At 41.0% G+C, this 19,778-nt stretch overlaps 1 protein-coding gene across 2 annotated transcripts in view; it reads right to left on the reverse strand.

Moving 5' to 3' along the window:
- RELN (reelin) overlaps window positions 1-19,778 on the reverse strand; it is a 321,986-nt gene that overhangs the window by 17,682 nt on the left and 284,526 nt on the right. For both annotated transcript variants that reach the window (XM_080391905.1, XM_080391904.1), the window contains 13 exons: window positions 18,309-18,567; window positions 16,754-17,003; window positions 14,358-14,526; window positions 11,009-11,149; window positions 9,467-9,644; window positions 7,984-8,177; window positions 6,624-6,880; window positions 5,702-5,856; window positions 4,695-4,909; window positions 3,821-3,998; window positions 2,210-2,385; window positions 788-894; window positions 119-361 (listed from right to left, as the gene is read on the reverse strand). In XM_080391905.1, the coding sequence (XP_080248031.1) occupies window positions 119-361; window positions 788-894; window positions 2,210-2,385; window positions 3,821-3,998; window positions 4,695-4,909; window positions 5,702-5,856; window positions 6,624-6,880; window positions 7,984-8,177; window positions 9,467-9,644; window positions 11,009-11,149; window positions 14,358-14,526; window positions 16,754-17,003; window positions 18,309-18,567 (2,522 nt within the window). The remainder of the gene's footprint in view (window positions 1-118; window positions 362-787; window positions 895-2,209; window positions 2,386-3,820; window positions 3,999-4,694; window positions 4,910-5,701; window positions 5,857-6,623; window positions 6,881-7,983; window positions 8,178-9,466; window positions 9,645-11,008; window positions 11,150-14,357; window positions 14,527-16,753; window positions 17,004-18,308; window positions 18,568-19,778) is intronic.

Here is a 19,778-nt window from a genome sequence, read left to right on the forward strand (position 1 = left end):
AGCATTAGTCTACAAAATAAAACATTTGCAGAGTTAAAAAGTCTGCTTGCAAGCTCACAGGGCTAATTTCAGATAAGATAATGCCAGACAACAGATTAGCTGTCACAGCCTGTCTTACCGTCATCAAATGTATCTACCAGCTGGCTAGGGTTGATCTCTGCTCCTCCGATCAGGATGTTATCCAGCGCCCACTGTGCCCGGTCAGGGCCTGAAACCACGATCCCATTGCTGATGGTAAAAGGCTGCCACCAGCGCAAGCGGGTTGTATTGGTCAAGGCATGTTCAGGGAGGAGGATGTAGTCGTGCCTGACTGAGATGTATTTTTGGTAATCCATCTCGTGAAGCAAAGTCCAGGATATCCCTAGAATGAAAGATGCAGGTTTAGTAATAAAAACAAGTGCGGGGTAGACTCTTCTATAAGATTAAAGGAAGATAATAGGAAGTAAAAAGTGATAGCGATAGTCTTCTAATAGACAAGTCTTAACTTCCAAGGGTATTTGGCAACTGTTATCCATTGCAAGAGAAATCTTGTAATCGTATAAAGGAATCAAATTGGCTGGAGCCACTAATGACTGAAATCAGGCAATAGGTTTTCATGGAAAACTCTTGAACAATAGATGGAAATTGTAGATGGGGGAAAAAACTTTACAAGGACAAAATAACTTTACAATGAAAAATTATCTTAGTATTTTGGATCTCTCTGACAACTTCTCAGATACTCATGGTGCTGCAGGTTAGCTGAAAAGAACAAGGCTGTAGCTTAGCTGAAACTGCAGGATGTACTTGCCTCCATCAATGGAATAGTCTAGCAGCACTCCCTCCTTTCTGCAAGTTGGTCTGTGACATGTTGTCATGTTGTTTTCACTCCCAATTCTCCCCCAGTACTGTAGAAACCTAAGAGTAAATGTGTAAATTTACATTTGTGAGATCTGCACAAATTGAGGAGTTTGCTTTCTATTAGCAGATGTGCTGAAAACGATCAAAACGCCAGCATTTTTAAGCAAGTAACATCGATGTACAAGGAGAACAGAGGTTTTCAAAAGAATTGCCTAGTAATTCTCATGGGAACCTCATGAAATTCAGCAAAGTCCTGCCCCTGGGAGGGACTAACCCCTTGCAGCAGGCTGGGGACTGACTGGCTGGGAGCCACCTGGCTAACAGTTCCCTGGGACTCCAAGTGGAAAGGGAGCTCAGCATGAGTTAACAAGGTGCCCTTGTATCAGTGAAGGACAGAAAAGAAGCTGATAAATTAAGGCAAGGTCAGTGGAGGCCACTGAAATAGTTGGGGCTGGAGCAAGTGCCCTGTTAGGAGAGGCTGAGGGACCATGGCTGGTTCAGCCTGGAGAAGATGGCTGGGACTGGGAGGCAGTGGTCATCTATCAAAAGAGGGGAGGTTTTGACTGGATATAACAGGGGGAAAAATAAATAAATCACTGTGAGGTAACTCAACACTGGAACAAGCTGTCCAGAGAGACTGTGGGATCTCTGTCCTTGGAGGTTTCTCAAGACCAAACAGGACAAAGCCCTGGGCAACCTGTTCCAAATTCAGTGTTGACCTGGCTTTGAACATGAGGCTGGTCTAGGGACTCCCTGAGGCCCCTTCCCTTCCTGAAAGGTTGTGTGACTCTGAATTCTTGCTGAATTATGGAAGTGAGAGTATGTGTCCTCATTGAAGCCATACAGTCAAGGGAAATGATGCTGAATTTGTCTTCTATGCCACGTCCTTAGCTTATCTAAACTGACATAATTCCATTGCTCTCCAGTTAAGCCATCCTTTTCCACAGCAGGTGAATGGAGTGGGTCTCGTACGGGCACCCAAGAGAAGAAAACCAGCAGAGGTTATGTTTTGAACAAAACGGGAGACACGGCTGGTGCCTCCCGGGGTAGAGGCAGTAATGCTCAGGGAACTGTGCTATCTTGCCTCTTTGCAAGACAGGTGTTGCTGACTCAAGGATGTTCCTGGGGAAGGGGACCTGCTGCTTCACCTGGACATGACAGACTCTTTCCACTGTGCTAGGGTGAGCTGCGCTCTCCGTGACTCAGCTGAAAGTGTTAGTGCCTCGAGAATCACAATCTCATTAGCGCCTGTCTGAGATAGTGCTGTGCTTGTGGTGGCCTCGGAATTCCCTGAGCCACAAGCTATGTCATCTGCTGCTCTGTCAGCGTTTAACAGAGTTCTACATCAAAATGACAGGGAAATGAGACCTACTTTGCCCCCCGCAGGTCCAGATCTTGAGTGACAGCCTGCCTCACAGTTGCACCTCCAAAATACAGGGTTGTGTCTTCTGCGAGGATCCCACACTCGGTACAGGTATTTCCTCCCTCTAAGGACATCCATAAATCTGGCTTGATTTCTTCATTGTCAAAGCGCTCTTTCAGGAAAGTCTGTAAGTAAAGCACAGGAAATTATGATCTTAACCCTTTGTGGCGACCACAACTGGAACTGACTTAAACATGTTTGAACTTAAGCGTGTTTTAACGCTGTAAAAATTTTTTTACAGGTGACTGAACATAATCCCTTTTGGCTGAACATTTAGCCACTTGAACTGAATTGGCTGAATGTGAGAATATGTTAGGGCAAGATTTTAACATACTTGGGAGGTAATCCAGCACACTAAAATTTGCATGTGCAAATGAATGGGCGTATTGGGTTTGCACGGCAAGGTTTTGGTAGCCCGGCTAGGGAGGGCAGTGACAGCGGCTGTGGTGGGCGGGGGGCACCCAGACAGGGCCAACCCACCACAATGGGTCTAATTCGTAACTGTAGTTATTTCAGACTCAGTAACACCACTCCAGTATATATCTAGTATGTATGGGAGAAATTGCTGTTCTATATTTTTCCCCAGCAAAACCAGTACCACAATGAAATTTTAGGGTTATTGTAGCGAATATGCATTTACGCAACTGTCTGCACAAATATTTGCAGTGAAAGCTATGTAGGATATATCTGTGATTTCCACTTACCTCCAGGTGTGCAGTAAAAGCAATGCCATGAGTGAAATCCTGGCCTTAAGGAGACAGTAGTAAAACGCCCCTAAATTTGCTAGGATTTTATCCCAAATGTCCTTAATGCGAAGAATACATTACTAATTAAAAGTTGCGAACAGATGATGATATTTGTTCATGTGATTAGTATCTCAAATGAAAAACAGAAGGTCACAACAATTCAAATGACATAACTGAAAAGTTAAACAGTTATATTCTCTTTAGACAGAATGCTGCTTAACCTGTTGTTTCTGTGGAGCACATACCTGTGCTGTTCTTACCTGATGTAGAAAAAATGAGATGGTAAACATTGCATTTTAAACTTACTTGCGGTTCCTTCATATTGTTTTCTAAATATGTTAAATTTTAAAAATAGGTTAACTTTTAAATTAGCAACATCTAACTAAATTTCACTCACTTGTTTCAGGGTAACACTATCAGGTAGGTGAATTAATTTTATGTAATTTCATGCTATTTTCTTGTATCCTCTACTTCAGTAAGCTCTTTCATGATAAAGAAAATCCTTCTACAGGTCTTGATCAAATATAATCATATATGCAAGGGTGATTTAGATCGCATAATGATGATCTAAGGATGAACAGTGAACTTAATCACAGCTTTTTTTGGGCAGTGTTATTTGCAAAGGAACAAACCCATTCTTAGATACTGCAGTGATAAGTTTTGTTAAAAAACAATAAAAGCATTGAAAATGGATTTCAGTATCTTCAGGCTGACAGGAATCAAAGCTCAGTTTCCAGTGGGATTGACCTCTCTCTTCTCTCTCTCAGCCAAACACACGGCAAAATTCACTCTTTAAAATACGCGGTAAAATTACCTTCAATGTTTGGGTCAGATAGCAGTTTGGACCTGAATACCCAGGGTCGCAGATGCATTGCTCATTCAGGCAGTCCCCATGACCTCTGCAGTTTTCCAGACAACCAGGGCCCAGATAGAAGTTATCGATGGCCCACTGCATATCTGAGTATTTCTGGTAGAACCGAAACCTCACAGGACTGGATATATGGAATGAAGAAGAACAGACATGTGTATAAAACAACTCGGCTCAATTGAAAAAAAGGTGGATGAAACACAATATACTTATGACTGTACTATCCTCCAAAGTTCCACAAGTAATATCTGGCAGTGTCTGTTGAAACTGATTTTATACATATCCATATATTTTTCTTCACACATGTACTACCTATGCTACATGGATGGATTCCAGACACTGCTGAAGCTGGAAAAAGCTATTCTGGTTTCTTGCCAGAGAATTTCAATTTTGGTTACACTTCCTGAACAGATTATTTAAAGAATATAAGAGATTTTAATTTTGCAGAAAAAAAGACAAATGGTTTGCATGTGTGTGGGCTACTGCTAACTGCTAACTACTAACTACTAGCTACTACTAACTTTTCTACTCAGTAAGGTCATAGATCTGCTCTCTAATTGACTGCAGCTGCCTGAACGAAACATAACAGGCTGTACCAGAGCAAGCTACAGAGAAGCAAGGATAACTTTGCCGGTTGTTCAGACCAAGAGTCGTGGTCAATCCTGATTGATAGGAAATAAAATTATGCAGCATCCATAATGAGCGTGAACGCCACTAGTCTGCACCTTCCTTGCAAGAGAATGAATAGGCAGATGTATCCCGTTGTGTTTTTCAGAAGGTACTGAATCTAAGACAAAATGGGTAGCGAATTCATACTTACTTCCCGACAAGGTTTTCAGGCAGTGCGTACGTTACTCTTTTCCATCCTTTTGTGGGAAAGAAGACAGATGGCTGTGAAACGCTCCCAGAACATTTTGGGTCAGCTGGTAAACACTGAGGTACCAAGTAACTCCAGCTAACACCAAAGTCAGTGGAATACTGCACATGGACCTGATTTTGTGCAAGTTTTTCTGAGGTTTTACATCCAACAGAAACCTAATAAAAAAGACAGTGTAAGCAAAATAGAATTAATTGTGGTGGTGGCTAGAGTTTAGAAAGATATCTGAACCTGAAAACTGAGTGCAGAATTTTGCCTGAAGTGATGGCAGTAGCAGTGCTGATATGGTACCAGTCATCTGCAGATCTCATCAATATTCCCAAGACTGAGAATAGGCACCATATTCTGAGTTTCATTTTCTTCTAGTTAGCTCACATTTCTGGATTTCCAGGTTTTGACATGTGTGGCTTATACCCCAGTACCCTTAACTAATAAAGTTAATCTCCCTTCCCACGCAACGTAAGATTTGAATATTCCACAGGAGGCCAGTCAGCTTGGTTATGTTAGGGGGTTGTCTTTATGGGAGAGATGTGGAAAGGGATCTTCCATATATTGCTGGGTCATTACTTTAATGTAGGTAAAGCGGTGTATGAAGGGCAGTTTGGGTGCAGGTTTGATGTGAATGCATGACAGCATAGGAGCGGTGTGGGCTACTTTGGAGCTGCTTTTCCTTTACCAAGCAGCTGTTACAAAACAGGCACCTTGTATACATGTAATATTCTTATTACATGATTTCCACACAACTGCTGTGTGCGTCACCTCTGAGGACAGCCTGTGGTATTAAAGCTGACCAACGCAGAGCAGGTGAGAAAAATGAGGATGGCCTAACAATTTCCCTGCAGAGAATGGCTCGTGCATAGGCTTATGCATCATCCTACAGCCTGCAAAATCTTCGTAGACCTGGAGCAAAATGTATTTTTGAACAATGATATTGCAGACAGAGCTTTTACCTTGAACTGCATAATCCAGCCTTCTGTAGGTGTCAGGTCATGGGTGACTGCATAGACCTCTCTGCCATCGTGGCTCCCACAGATCATGACACCATCAGGAGAATCGCAAAATCTCTCAATTGAGCAATCATCATGGAATAACCAGTGTTCATTCACTTGAAAATAAATGGCAGTGTCAGTAATATACAATGACGATATAAATTAAAGAGAACAGAAAGTAGTGTTAACCACTAACGGTGATTCATAGCTTTATTTTTCAGCCTACATGAAAATTATTTAATATTACTCCTGAGAATGTCGGTACTCCATCTTTCCCATGTGCATATTTATTACATTTATCACATTTATTACTCAAAGCACCTCTTACTACTCTCTTACATAAGAATTATAGCATTATTTTTTAAAGTTCAAGAAGCGAGGATCTAAGACTTACTCAAAACATAAACTTCTGTTACATTGGACATCATGGGAGAACTTCTTAATGGGTGTTGTCTATATGTCTGCACAAATGGTACCCCACCACTGTTAGCTGTTAAGCCTTGTAAACATCCAGAAATACATGCTCTACAAAATTTAGTTTTAAAATGTAACTTCCCCAAAGAATGTTTAAAAAGTTAGGAAATAGAAAACAGATATTCAGGTTAAGGAACTTGCTTAGCATAACCTGGCACCTTAAAATCCTTTTTTCTTTTTTTGAAAATAAATTAATTTCTAAATAAATCCATGCAGTAAAAAAAGAAGAGTTAATTACATCTTTTAATTTGCATTTTGTGAACTAGAAACAAATTACGAGATGCCTATAAGCAATGGAATTGTCTGTGGTATCTGTGTCAGTAAGACAAAGATTCAGAGGCTCAGCAAGATTTGGAAATCGCTGGACTGACTTCTTGCTTTTTAATTCAGATCCATGTAAAATCTTTACCTGTGGTTTTGTCTTCCATGAAGATGTCGAAGGCGATCCTCCCAGTGGGCCCTGCATCGGCAGGGGAGCGCTCATGCTGTGGCAGGGGAGCACTGCTGAAGGTGTCAAGCATCACCGTCCTCTGGTCAGCTGAGCCGGAGATCAACACGTTGTCAATAGCCCAGTCGTTCTGGTCCAGGCCATCGTGTTTAGGCTGCCACCAGCGGAAGCGTGTCCCAATGGTTTTGGCATCGTAGGGAAGGAGGATGTTCACAAAGCTGAAATAAAAAGTGGAATTTAGTTGTAAGAAAGCCACAGGAGGAAGACACTTCCCAGTGCTCTGTGCTGGGTGCTTTGACCAGGTCCACTCCCATTGTTTCCTAGACTATGTGGAAGCTGGGAAAGAAGGAAAAGACTGGGTGATCTAGCCTATGTTCCCCTACAGGAGATGGCTGAAACAAAAACCTTCCCGATTACTCCCAATGTCATCCCTGGGACAGGGTCTCAGAGTGAGGTGGGAAGGGTCAGCAGCCACTGTGACATGGTTTGAGCAACATCGTGTGCTCCAACTCTGCTTATGGGACCAAATGCAATGGCCTAGACTAGCAAGTGGGGTATGACCATAAGGTCTTAAGGGAAATGTTAAGAAGGAGAATGCTGAAGTAAAATTAAGATTGCTATTTTCAACCTGGAGCCATTCAGCTATCTGCTGTTTGAGTACCATTTTCTTATTTCCATTCCAACGGTAGATGATAGTACACTTAAATCTCTTGTCCAGTTAAAGTGCTAGTGATTTATTGGTGTGTCCAAATGAAATAACAAATAAGGGGTCCCTCCCAGCCCCATTTTCTATGAGTCTATTAGATTAGTCAGTGAGGAAAAGGTCCACCCATACGTATGCATGATCTGAATCTCATGAATATCTGAAAATAGATCTTCAGTGTATCCGTCCTTTTGATGGATATCTGCAGGAATTAATTTTCTCCTCTCCACACCATTTTCTAACTAGTTCAAGCAATGAATTTCTGCTCTTGTCAGTAAGAAACTAGATTGTAAATGAAAGTATCTTAAAGAACAGCATGGGTATTATTACAGTAGCTATTAATTTATCTTCCTGCAACCCTTTACAAATCTACTAGACTACTACAGACTCCTTACTACCCTTGTATTTCTGGCCTAGCAGCTGCACAAATGCTGATGATGCTTAAGCACATGTGCTAAGGCCATTCATAAACGCTCGCAGGACTGGGCAGGCTAAACTCTTAAAAGATATGACATCCAAACGACAGCAGTAATATGTCCCACAGGTTCTTAAGAAACATTTAAGACCACCTTACTTTAGTACAGGAAATGTTATAGCCAGAAGAAGGTATCTACAAACCCAGGCTTGCTGAATTGATCATAGAAAATTTCCATTAAGAGGCTCCAGGTGATTCCACCATTCACAGAATACTCCAGCAGCACTCCTTGGTTGCGGTTATTAGGAGTTATCAGACATCCATACATGAAATAAAACTGGATGAATTCTGCACTGGTGAGGTTCAAATCCACTGTAACTAACATACGGCTGCAGCCCTTAAAAGTGATGAAAAAATACGTTGGCTGGCAAAACTTACAAACACAACAAAGTATTAGACTATGCAGTCACTGTTAATTTAACTTCACATTGTAGAACTTTCAAAATTGTACAAAATTATACTAATTATAAAAAAGGTAAAGCTACAACAGAACAATAAATGTTCTTCCCTGAGGACATAATTTCAGTTGCGTTGCAATTTAAAAATTCCTGTTGTGTATTCATACATGTTGCTACTTGTACCTACAGCTTTACAACATTCAGTATCAAGAACGGTATTCACCTTTCTTCTGAATACAAGAGTTATAAAAATCCATGCCTCTGGTGTAAAATACAAGGTTTTCCAGGCAGAATTAATGAATCACTGATTATGTGCTAATGACTCAATTTATGCAAAGCATCAAATGGCACAGCAGTTTTAATAATTTGGTTTTCCATAATCCCTTACATATTTCATGTTGCTTAGTCTATTAGTTAGTGGTACCTACTTGGTCCTACTGGAAGGAAGTGGAAATGTAATACTTCTGTCAGTTTATTTTGAAAACTTGCATCAGTTTGAACCTAGTAATATATTTGCATGGAGGTGATCTACAAGGATATGTTTTGCATGTTTATAAAATACTATTCTGTCATTTTTATAATCACAAGGTTATCTGTAAGCAAACTGTAGTTCAGCAGCAGTCTGGGTTAAATACCTATGTATGCAGCTAAACCAGGAAATTTTACTCTGAGCTTACTCAGCTTACTTTTCTGGGAAAAAAACCCCGACAATGAAGTATCTGAAGAATGAGGCTACACAGGGATGTATTTTCAATGACCAATGCAAGTTATACACATGCAAATACTTAGTTATTAATTTACCTCTGTGGTCTGATTAGAAGCTGCACCAAAGTCTTGTCTCTGGAAGTTCTAAATGCTATCAGGAGCCTATTACGAGTGAGTGGAATTGAGTGTCTACATATTTGGACTGTGCTTTAGTCTCTCAGCTCCACCTCCAAAGGCCCCTCCACAGCTCTTCTGAGGCGGCACACATGCTATATCTCATTTTCCTGGCTGCAGCAAGAACATGGTATCTGCTTTCCTGGAGTGTTTCTGGCTGGCCCTAGTCTGTAGGACCTGTCTGACTTTGACCTTAAGCTGGGAAAAGAATATAAGGGTTTTTTTGTATGTTATGTGTTTAATATGTTATGCTGATATTTTTTAACACCTTCCTATTTATTTAACTTTTTAAATCAGTCCCATTTATACTGTCGAATGGAGCCAGCTGGCCCCTGTGCTGAACACACACCCCGCTGAAGTGAAGAGCCATCCCAGAGGCTACGGCGCCGCAGACCGTGCTCAGTTTGCCCCCATTCACTGTCAGCCAGTTCTGGTTAGACGGCGAGCGGTTGAAGTTATCTTTCAGTTGTGTCGGAAGGGGGGTCTCTGGCTCGTCACAGTACAGCCCACCCCAGTGCTCATCGCAGCTGCAGAGGAAAGCAAATGCAAAATTCAGCTGGCAAAAGCTCTGCACAGAGGTTTAATCAGTGCTGTGTTATTCCACATTAAGGTGCCATCTCATTCCGCGTAGAGGCTGTCTGCATCATTTGCTAGCACACAACTGGTGTATGGGGGTTTCAAACATCTGCCACTTTTTGTAGTTAACATGAAAAAAATGCCTTTAGGAAGGCTAGTATTATGTATCATTCTAGCTGCTAATACAGACTACACTCCGGCACAGAGGAAAATCAGTCAAATACATTGTACTTGGAGAGATAAACCTAAGAGAATGTGCAAAGCCTGAGAATGTCCTGCTCATGTTAGATTTTAAGTTTCTTTAAACTGTTAGTGGATGGGTACTTTCCTGTTATTTCATTATATAGTCCCCCTTTTTTTTTTCTCTGAAAAACCTTCTTATAATGTGTCAAAGATTGGATAACAGCATGGAAATGTGTTCTGCTACTATGCAGATTTCACCAGGGAGATTAAGCCTTGGTACTTCAGTGCTGTCAGGATAGAGGACAACACAATAATATGTCTATTCTGCAGCGGAATGTATTTCTAGCAAACACAGTCACAGCACAATTGTACAACAATTCTCCCATTTCTGTTGCCATTTGTGGCTGGAAAAAAGCAATACATCCATCTGGAAGGTATTTCTCTGTTGCCAGACAGATAAATCTGGGGGGAACTGGTTGTTGTTTGTTAGCTTTGCAGGGCTCTGTGTGGGCTGTTAAACAGTCTGAGGATCAAGCCGGTTTGCTCCACTGGCAAACCCTACCATGGAGCAGAGGCACTGCATTAGGCCATCAAGCCAACACCAGCCCCAAGGCAAAATCTGGCCTTGCGAAGAACTGGTGTGTATTCTGCTTAGTGGACGTGTCTTACCTCCAGCCCGGGTCTTCTGCACCCAGGGCCAGGATTAGGGCAGGGGGACATGGCGTGAAACCCCTTGGGAATAAGGGTGACATCTTCTGGGAAGCTCCAGGGCTGTGCGTTCCTAAAAGGGTATGCAAACTCAAGGGGTCCTTGCTCACTACCTAGTGGGAGGGGAGCCAAGATACAGCATAGGCAGCAGCAGAGGTGATACACTGCCGCTGAGGAAAGGACTGGCAGCACGGCCCACACATTTGACATACAAACAGGCAGAGGTCTGGCAAAGCTAACCCCCACACTTACCCCTTCCTCTTGTTATTTCTGTTCCCAAGTAGCCCCAGTGCCCTGCTTTAACAGCAAGATCCACCTTCCTTTTAATAATTGTATCAAAGCCTTTCCTGCAAGTTCATTGAAATGACAGAGGAGGAGAAAAACGCTACAGCATCGGGCAGGACAGGGCACAAATGGCACTTACACACAGTTGTCTTGTGTGCACTTCCCATGGCCGCTGCACATGTCTATGCAGCCATCCCCAATGTAGACGTTATCGATTGCCCATGTTTGCTGCTTATCGAAAGGAGCAGGCTGGTGCCAGCGGAAACGGGTGGCTTGAGACCTTTGGGAGAGAAAGAAAAACAGAAAGGTAATAATTCTAGCTAAGCTAATCTTTATTTTGACTGAAAAGAAATGCCAGTCTTAAGGCTAGACTGCTCCTGGAAGATTCATTTGATACCAGCACAACCCAGAGCTGATTCTTCATAACGACAAGGTCTCTGAAAAGCCAAGAGCAGGGTGCCCACATTTGGAGAGCAGGACAAAGCATGGGTGCTTGGTAGCATGCTGAGAGCGTGAGAGGTGGGAAAGCGCTCACCAGTGAGAGCAAAGGCAGTGGGCTGTGGTTGGTGCAGTGGAGAAGAGGGTAGGAAGAAGGTGATATGCCCAAAGGGAAGCTCAGACCAGTCATAACCACGTACAAGCACAAATCCAAACTTGAGGGACAGCTGGGAGCTGGATCAAACCAGAATCACCCAAATCCTCCAAGTTTCACCCTGAGCCTGAGTGCTATTGCTTCTGTCCAAGTCAACAAACTAACCCAACTTTTTCTCTATGAATTCTCCCAACTACACTTAAGTAAGAGCAACTCTAAGGAGTGAGTTGGCTGCTGCCATTTATAAACCTACAGGGGACAGATGAGAGCATGCGTATGTGCAGCATGACCCTGGTTTTGCAGTTTCCTCCCTCCCCTCCATCCAGGGCTAGGCTGGAAATGTTAAAAAATAGTCTTTGGCATGATCCTGGCTCCTTCCAGTAAATCATTTTCGTTTTTTTCATTAAAGAGGGCTTAGCTCCCTATTCTAACACCTTGCTTTGATGTAGTTATATGTGAATTAAGTGTCTCAGCTCCCAAGATAGAGGACAAAAACCTAGATGAAACAGTCAGGGGATACCTAATAGCTATTCAGGTCACGCAGCAGTGGACACCTATATTCCAATAGCTGTGAGTAGATGAATTTCTGTACCTTATCAAAAATACCATTTTAAATTCAAGCTAGTCCATGTTTTGCTGTACAGCACTAGATGGCAGCATTGAACTTTGTGCAGTCGGTTTTCTTTTGAAACTCAAAGCGAAATTACAATTATTGTAAACACCAAAACAAATAAACAGCAAAATCCCCCAAATTTATTCAGTGTAAATATAGACCTTTTATGGTAAGGTCAGTGTTATCCTATGAATTATTTCTTTATAAACATGTTACGTGAGGTGAATGAATAACAAGTTTATCCAAAGAGAAATCTACTACTGTGCTGTCTAGCTGCTCACCAAATAGCATTTTTAAAAGAAATGCATAAATTGTGAGGAGGTCCTTTAGGAATAAAGACAAGCCCTATATCTTACACTGCTTGCTTTAGGTTTAGTGCTTCACTAACAATTTATGGAGCTGATGCTCCCCAGAGAAGCTTTGCATTTGCATTTGCATTTTAAAATCAGCTCTGAGTCTGATCAAAACTGAGTGTTCGTTGCCTTCCACAGGCCAGAGGTTAGATAGCACCCTGGGCTACACAAGCCCTAAAAGGCTACGTAGGGATGGGTGCTGTGCAATAGGCCAAGCTATTGACTATGTAGCCTGCATATCCCCAAAACACACAGGCACAAACAATTAGAGACACACACCTGCTGTTACACAGCTTGAAAATAAAGCAGCATAAAAATTATATTGCATCTAGACTAAAAGGCCTATTAGCTGCACCTCTCTCATGCAATTCCTATCTTAATAGCTTTGGGAACTCTTATTACCTGAGCCAACAAATATAGTTATTGGATTGGACACAAAAGCGAACTTTGCCTCTGTAGGACATCAGACTTCTTTTGTTGTATTCTGCTCAAAAAACTTTTCAGTCTTAAAATCAAAGTTATTTATAAACCTAAATTTATCTTGGGTGGTAGGTACCTTTCAGGTCCAAATTCAATTGGTCTGAAACATCAGCTCCAGTCCTGATTTATCCTATTTAGCCTCAGAAAGCCCCCCCTGAACACAGGTTTACAGACTTTATACAAGAAGTGTTGGGGTAATGGAATTTGCAGACAGTGTGTAGTGAAGCAGTACAAAAGAGGAAGAAGAGGAGAACGATGCTGGGAACAAGTCCGAAAAAAATACTGTTACTTGACGTGAAGCACTGCACTGAAGATAGGGAAGAATCTAGGTGCCTTACATGATCAGTAACAGAACATGGACTTTTCCACTACTAGTTTCCAAATGTGTGGCAAGTGTATAAGCGCTCTCAGTACAATTGCTAAAAGATAAAGGTCTCGATTTCCAAACTCGTATGGGCATTAGCTGGCATCTTTCACAACAACCTTTCTTAAACAGGCATAGGCTCTGCTGGTGCTGTGGTACTTCTGTGCCCGCAGTTAGTTCAGCCTATGCGTATGTGAGGAGGTTGGGTTCAGCAACAGGAGCAAAGCTGTGGAGCCAGGTTGTGCAGAGAGCCTGATGTCCATGCTACCTGTGTTTGCAGGGCTTTACTTTGGGCTAGCTCTACGCCAGCTTCATCAGGTATGACTGCGCGGGGAACAGTCACAGCTATTCCTGCAAAACAAGCACATCAAGAAGGATGCAAACTGGAAGGTTGAACTACCCAGTTGTCCCTAGATGGATCTTTTTGACAAACAAAATAAAAATCCAGGAGTTTTCAGAGCATCGTAGGGAACAGTATGGCAGCACTCCCAATAGCCCTGTCAGTCCCAACAGCTCCTTTCACTGCACCCTCCCAACCAATCCCACAATTTTTCTTCCCTCAAAGACAAAAGAACATAGGAAAAGGAAGAAGAGGTGAAAATGGGGCATGAGTAAAACAATGATGAGAACATCAAAGGTGAGAGAGACACAAAAGACACAAAGAATGCACAGAAAAACAAGAAGCCTGAAAAGTGCTACATTTAAATCGACAGCTCATAGTCAACAACAGCAAGCACAGGGTGCAGCAGGGATTCAGCCAGTCCAATTAGACGCTAAAACAACCAGAATTCAGTGAGACTGAGGATAACATGAGATTCTTGAAAAAGTTCCCTCTGTCCCTCCCCAGGACAAGACAGAACAAGAATTTCCTATCTTTAAATAGCTAAGAAAAGTAAATGCACATAGGAGCTTTGCAATTTTTTATGCAAAGCAGAATGGGGCTTCATTTACTTATATTTATTTGTTGCTATATATATGGACCAAACAAAAATGGCAAGGTACAATTATTTTAACGCTATAACATATGATGCCTTAAGACACAGTTACACATTTAGATTTATTCTACAGAAAACCAGAGGGAGATACCTAGTATACGGAGGCAGAGGCAGAGTAACCCGGGTCCACTTGTTGAAAGTGTCCGAAATGAGAATCCTCTGGAGATGGTACTTGTTGCATTCCACGTTAGTGGGAAGACAGTCTCTCAAAATGGGGTGCCAGGTCAGACCAAGGTCCACTGAATATTCCAGTTCAATAGCTAATGGTGGAAAGATGGTTAGTTACTTAATTTAGAGCCTTACATCCATAGGCCTGCAATAAACTGGTAACTCCAGAGAGCGTTAGTCACAGGTTTATGCTGACAAAATAACCACTCAAAACTTTTCAAACTCTTGCGACAGAAGCACAAAGCTACCCAACCTTTACATGTTGCTGGGCACATATAGCTTAGGAGAAGATTGCAATACACCTCTGCATCCATCACCTTACTCAAGGGACCACAAGTGCAAAGATAAAGTCTTTAAGTCTCCAGGATTAAGTCAGGCCTGTGGTTGCAGTGTGCAAGAAAGTGATGTGGCAGCATCATGACCAGCACCTGTTTTTGTTTTTCAGGCTGAAGGATGAGATTCAGATCACTGTGTTAGCCAGAGCAACACTTACATTCAAACTTTTGGCTCTGTCACAGGATGATTAAGTCACCCTTCCAACCCCTCCAGACCAGCACATGTATTTATCCATCATAAACAATTTTAAATTGAGTTTGTTAGTCATTGAGCTTGTTTTCATTCAAACACGGTCTAGCCACATTGAAGTAATGTATTCATTTCTAGGCAAAAAATCAGCAATTTCATTGTTTTGATGCTTATGGCTTATAAACTTTTATTATGAAAAATAAAGGTTAGTCAAGCTTACTAAATAATTCAAGTTAAACTTTTATGCAGCCATTAAAAAGTAAATAATAACAGGCACAGAACTGTAACTCAAAGTATATGTTCCAGCTGCCAGGCATTCTGGCTGTGTAAAACATGGAGCATGTTTGCAGTGACAGGAGTGATAAATCTGTGATCTTTTTTAATTACTACAGACCCATTTCTTCTATCCTCATGCACAGAGAATGACCCTTAATCACCCAATCAGTCCTACTCGATGTCTAAGCACAGAAGACAGTGCCATAGAAATACAAGGGCAAGTGGATACAAACAAGGGTAAGTGAGTTTTTAGTGTTAGATCTCCATCACCAAAATGAAATGCTTTGCTCATCATGACTGGAAGCATGATTAGGTAGTGTCCTGCCTAATTTAATACTAAGTTAAGATAATGGTACATGTAGTGGACAAAGAAACAAAAAAAGAAGGAACTGCTTCTTTGCCAGTATACAGCTAAACTGCCAAAACACTTTTAAACTTAGCAGAGGTGATCTTAGGATGCCACAGTCTTTTTAATAAAATAAAATAAAAAAATTAAAATTTGTTAAGCATTTGAGTAAAATATGTTACTTCCATTGACTTTAGAACAGCAAAATCAGAGAAGCCACCCCTGGGACTTCATGTAAAGTCTTTTTCCAGTTTTTGTGCAGAATTCTAGAGGAATAGTCACAACCTGGTGAATTAACTCATGCTACATGCTGCAACATATTATATTCTACTCATAAAAAAAATCTATACCCCAAAACCCTATGCTAATATAATGTAATTTAAGATGTACAATCAAGCATTCAAAAGCTAGGAAGACTTGTTTCTTGTACATCTTAGAATTCACATAATGCACCAATTCTCAATTTCCATGTGATATGTATTGAGTGTAGAGCATGTTTTTATTTATATGTGTATGTGTGTACGTATACATACACAAGCATGCTCTGCACTGAATACACATCATATGGAAAAAAAGAAGTTAGGTAATTAAAAATTGCATCATTGTGTATATATACACATATATGTGCATGTATCTATGCATACATTCCTACATACACATATATATATACACATGTTTATTATTTCATGTGGACAATACAAATTTTTGCAGTTGATGCTGACTTAGCTGGTGTCAGATGTATGCTGATATAAATCATCTCTTAATTATACTGGTGCAAGTGAGATCTGAACTGAGACTTCACTGAAAATGCAAGACCACAAAGCAAGAAATATATGCTGGGAACACCCAGCTGCTTATTATTAGAAGCATAAGATAACCCCAAGCTGTGGATACCATAAACTGCTAAATGGATTTGAGTAAGAAGCTGTTAGTTTTTTTCTCAAATGAATTGAACTGTTAACTTAAGTGCTCGGAGGGAATAATATACTTTAGTTTACCTTATGCTTCAGACACCTAGAATAAAAAAGCTGATACTACAATTCCTAACATAAACATGCAACTATCTTTTGTTTCTCAGTTCTCGTTATGATGAAAAATAGAACCAGAGAACAAGTGTAGTGTGCTGTACAGGAGAGGAAGAGGAAGGGCAGGAATTACTAAGAGGTCATTACCATAACAGGAGTCTGTGACAGAGCAGGATGCTGCAAAATCTATTTGCAAGAAAGAGTCTTCATTGACAACGATGTCAGTGGTGACAACGTAGCGGGTGCTGGCTTTCTCAATGAACACTAGAGCATCCCCAGTAGAGCCACAGACTGGCATCTTTGTTCCACCAGGATGGAGCAGCCACTTTCTGCTATCCAGTGTGGTGAAATCATCTTCTAATACTGTATTGCCAGAGATGTTTCCTCCAATAAGAATCTGAAACATTAGGAAAGGAAATTGTTATTGAAAAGAAAAAATGTCTAGAAGTCTTCACAAACATACATGTGACATAGCATCCTGGAGGAGGAAGAGATTTACTGATTGACGCATATATAGTCTGCTGGCCCAAAATACACAAATTTAGTTTGTAAAGAGTTTAGATTATGAGGAAGGGGAATATCTTTTTCCTACAAAGGAGTCCTAAAGAGATCCGTTCAGCTATACAAAGCTGAAGTTCAGGGAAGTGAACTCCATCCTGGGTGAATTAAAACTGCTCACAAAAATAAATGTTGGTATGAGCAAAGTTATTACACTGTCATTTTTCCTACTGACTGCTCAGCTCTGCTGTAATCTGGTGCACTCCTACGAGATTGCATGGGCTGATAGAATTGGGCAAAAAGTCTCTTTTGCCATTGACTGTAAGATGTCAGCATTTTACCACTCAACAGCAAGCAAGGTAGAATTAATTTTCATTTGCTATCTGAATTTGGGTTTTGATTGTTCTGAACTAAAATTAACCAAATTCAATGAAGTTATAGGAATGAAAGAATGAGGGCTTTTTCATTTTTAAATGGAGGGATGGGAAGTAAAATTTTGTAACCACATCATTAAATGTGGCTAGGAGTTCAGTTTCTGGATTCCTCCTAAGGACCTGAACTAACTCCTTTAAAAAATCATTCATATGTTTAAGCAAGTTTAACTTGGACAGCCCAATAATACTACTTAGAGAGCAATCACTTTAGTGAGGTTTCTTGAGGTTTATACCAAGTAATAAAAAGAAACATAATAATCTTTATAGAAGCAATTCTCAAATAGGAAACAACTTTGTTTTCAAAATTAGAAGACTGATTATAGACTGACATTTTTCAGCATTTTTTTTCTATTACATTCTACTAAGCCAGTTACATATTTGGACAGAGTTTAAATGAAGGATTTTAAAGTTTAAAACTCAGACTTGCATGTTGCATGGTAAGGGCTTCTGCAGTGTGAACCTGAGGCTCTACTCATGTACGAAGGACTTTCCTAGCTCCAAAATGGGCGTTCAGTACCCTGCATGGAAACTGTGTGTTAAAAACACAAGCTTAGCAAAGAGTAATTGTTTATTTTTATTTTAATTTTTAAATTCAAAATATTTTTAAGATAAAATCTATTATTTTGCTAATTATTATAATTCTGGAATATCTTTATACAAAGCATTTTTGCTTGACCTGCTGAAATGACGTATGCCAACAAAAGGGAAACATTAAGACTGAAAACAGTCTACAGCTGTATTATCAACAAACAGTCCACAGGATTCCTTACCTGGTCGATTACCCAGGGACTGTAGAAATGTCCATTCTCGGATGGTTGCCACCAGCGAAGCTGAGTGGAGCTGGAGCGAGCCTTCAAGGGAATTTCCAGGGCAATGTATCGTCCCACATTGCTGGAGTTACTGAAGAGGAACTCCTGGAGAAGGTTCCATGTGAGGCCCCCATTGAGCGAGTACTGCAGCAGCACAGGCTGGCTCCTGGGGTCTGGCACCCCCTTGCCGCATCCCAGTCTCATGAAGAACTGCACAAATCTAACAGGGGGAGCAATTACTGGGAAGATTTCTTTTCTGCAACATCCTACACAACCAACTAGAAAGACTTTGAGTTTGTCTATTGACTAGCCCTGTGGTTTCTTGCTATAGGAGTCAGCTTTAGGGAGGTCTTATGATTTCCTTTTCAAAGCCTCCATAATATAAGTAGACAGACAGGTGGGGTGACAAAAATTCATTTTGCCTGTGTGGTCGTTTGCCAGGCAGAAGAGGCTGAACAAAGCCAGTCATTTATGTTTTGAGCTTTTGTCTGCATAGCAGATGGTGTTGCAAATATCAGAAACATAATCCTGGGTGAAATTTTTTATCCCTGTAGCCCATGAGTACAGATATTAGTGACAGAAAAGCAATGGTACCCTAAGTAGATCATAATTTGCTATGAATTTGCTGAAATGCTTGAATTCAAAATAAGCATCTTGGTTTCCCGTTGGCATAAACTAGAGAAAATCCGGACAGGAGAACAAAGCACGTTTCACTTTCAGGGATCATTTGGTCCATTTAGTCAGCCTGGGAAATTTGTCTAAATCACACCGCTTAAATGTGCTGGTTCCCCTGAAGCCAGCCCAAGCCACCCAGGGAAACCAGCACTTTCATCCCCTATTTAATTGGCTTCTCCAAAGCAGCACAATAGACTTGTATCAAACTGTGAAATTCTTCTGGTTAGCCGATGCTCTTAAATAGCTCTACTATGCGCTTGGAGTAGAGGGAACCGCTGCTGTAATGATATTTACCTATCAGACTTGCTGCGATATTACAAGTATTAATTCATGTTTGCACAGCTTTCACACAGCTTTAGAGTGTTGTATCTGTTCTAATTATTATTGCATTAGTGCTGCCTGGATCACGGTTAAATGAAATGGTGCAGAAGAAGTTCTGTTTCAAAAGTCTTGCTCTGGTTTGATATGCAGGTAGATCCACTGGGAGCGGAGGCTGCAGAGGTGCTGGGCAGACAAAGCTTCAATAAAACACCAGACCTGCAAGTCAATTAATTCTAGTCCTCTCTGTGACTCACGGTTTCTCTTCCTACTATATATATAACTTCTTTCGCTATAGATTATATCCACCTCCATGTCCCAGACATAACTTATTGCTTGTGCTGTAAAGGAGCACTGGGGACCCTCATGGATCAACGTATCAACTGTAATGGATTGGATTCACTACTGGCAAGTCTTTGTGCCTCCTCAGATTTACTC

The sequence above is a fragment of the Falco punctatus genome (assembly GCF_963210335.1).
Source record: "Falco punctatus genome assembly, chromosome: 6".
Classification (NCBI taxonomy): Eukaryota; Metazoa; Chordata; class Aves; order Falconiformes; family Falconidae; genus Falco; species Falco punctatus.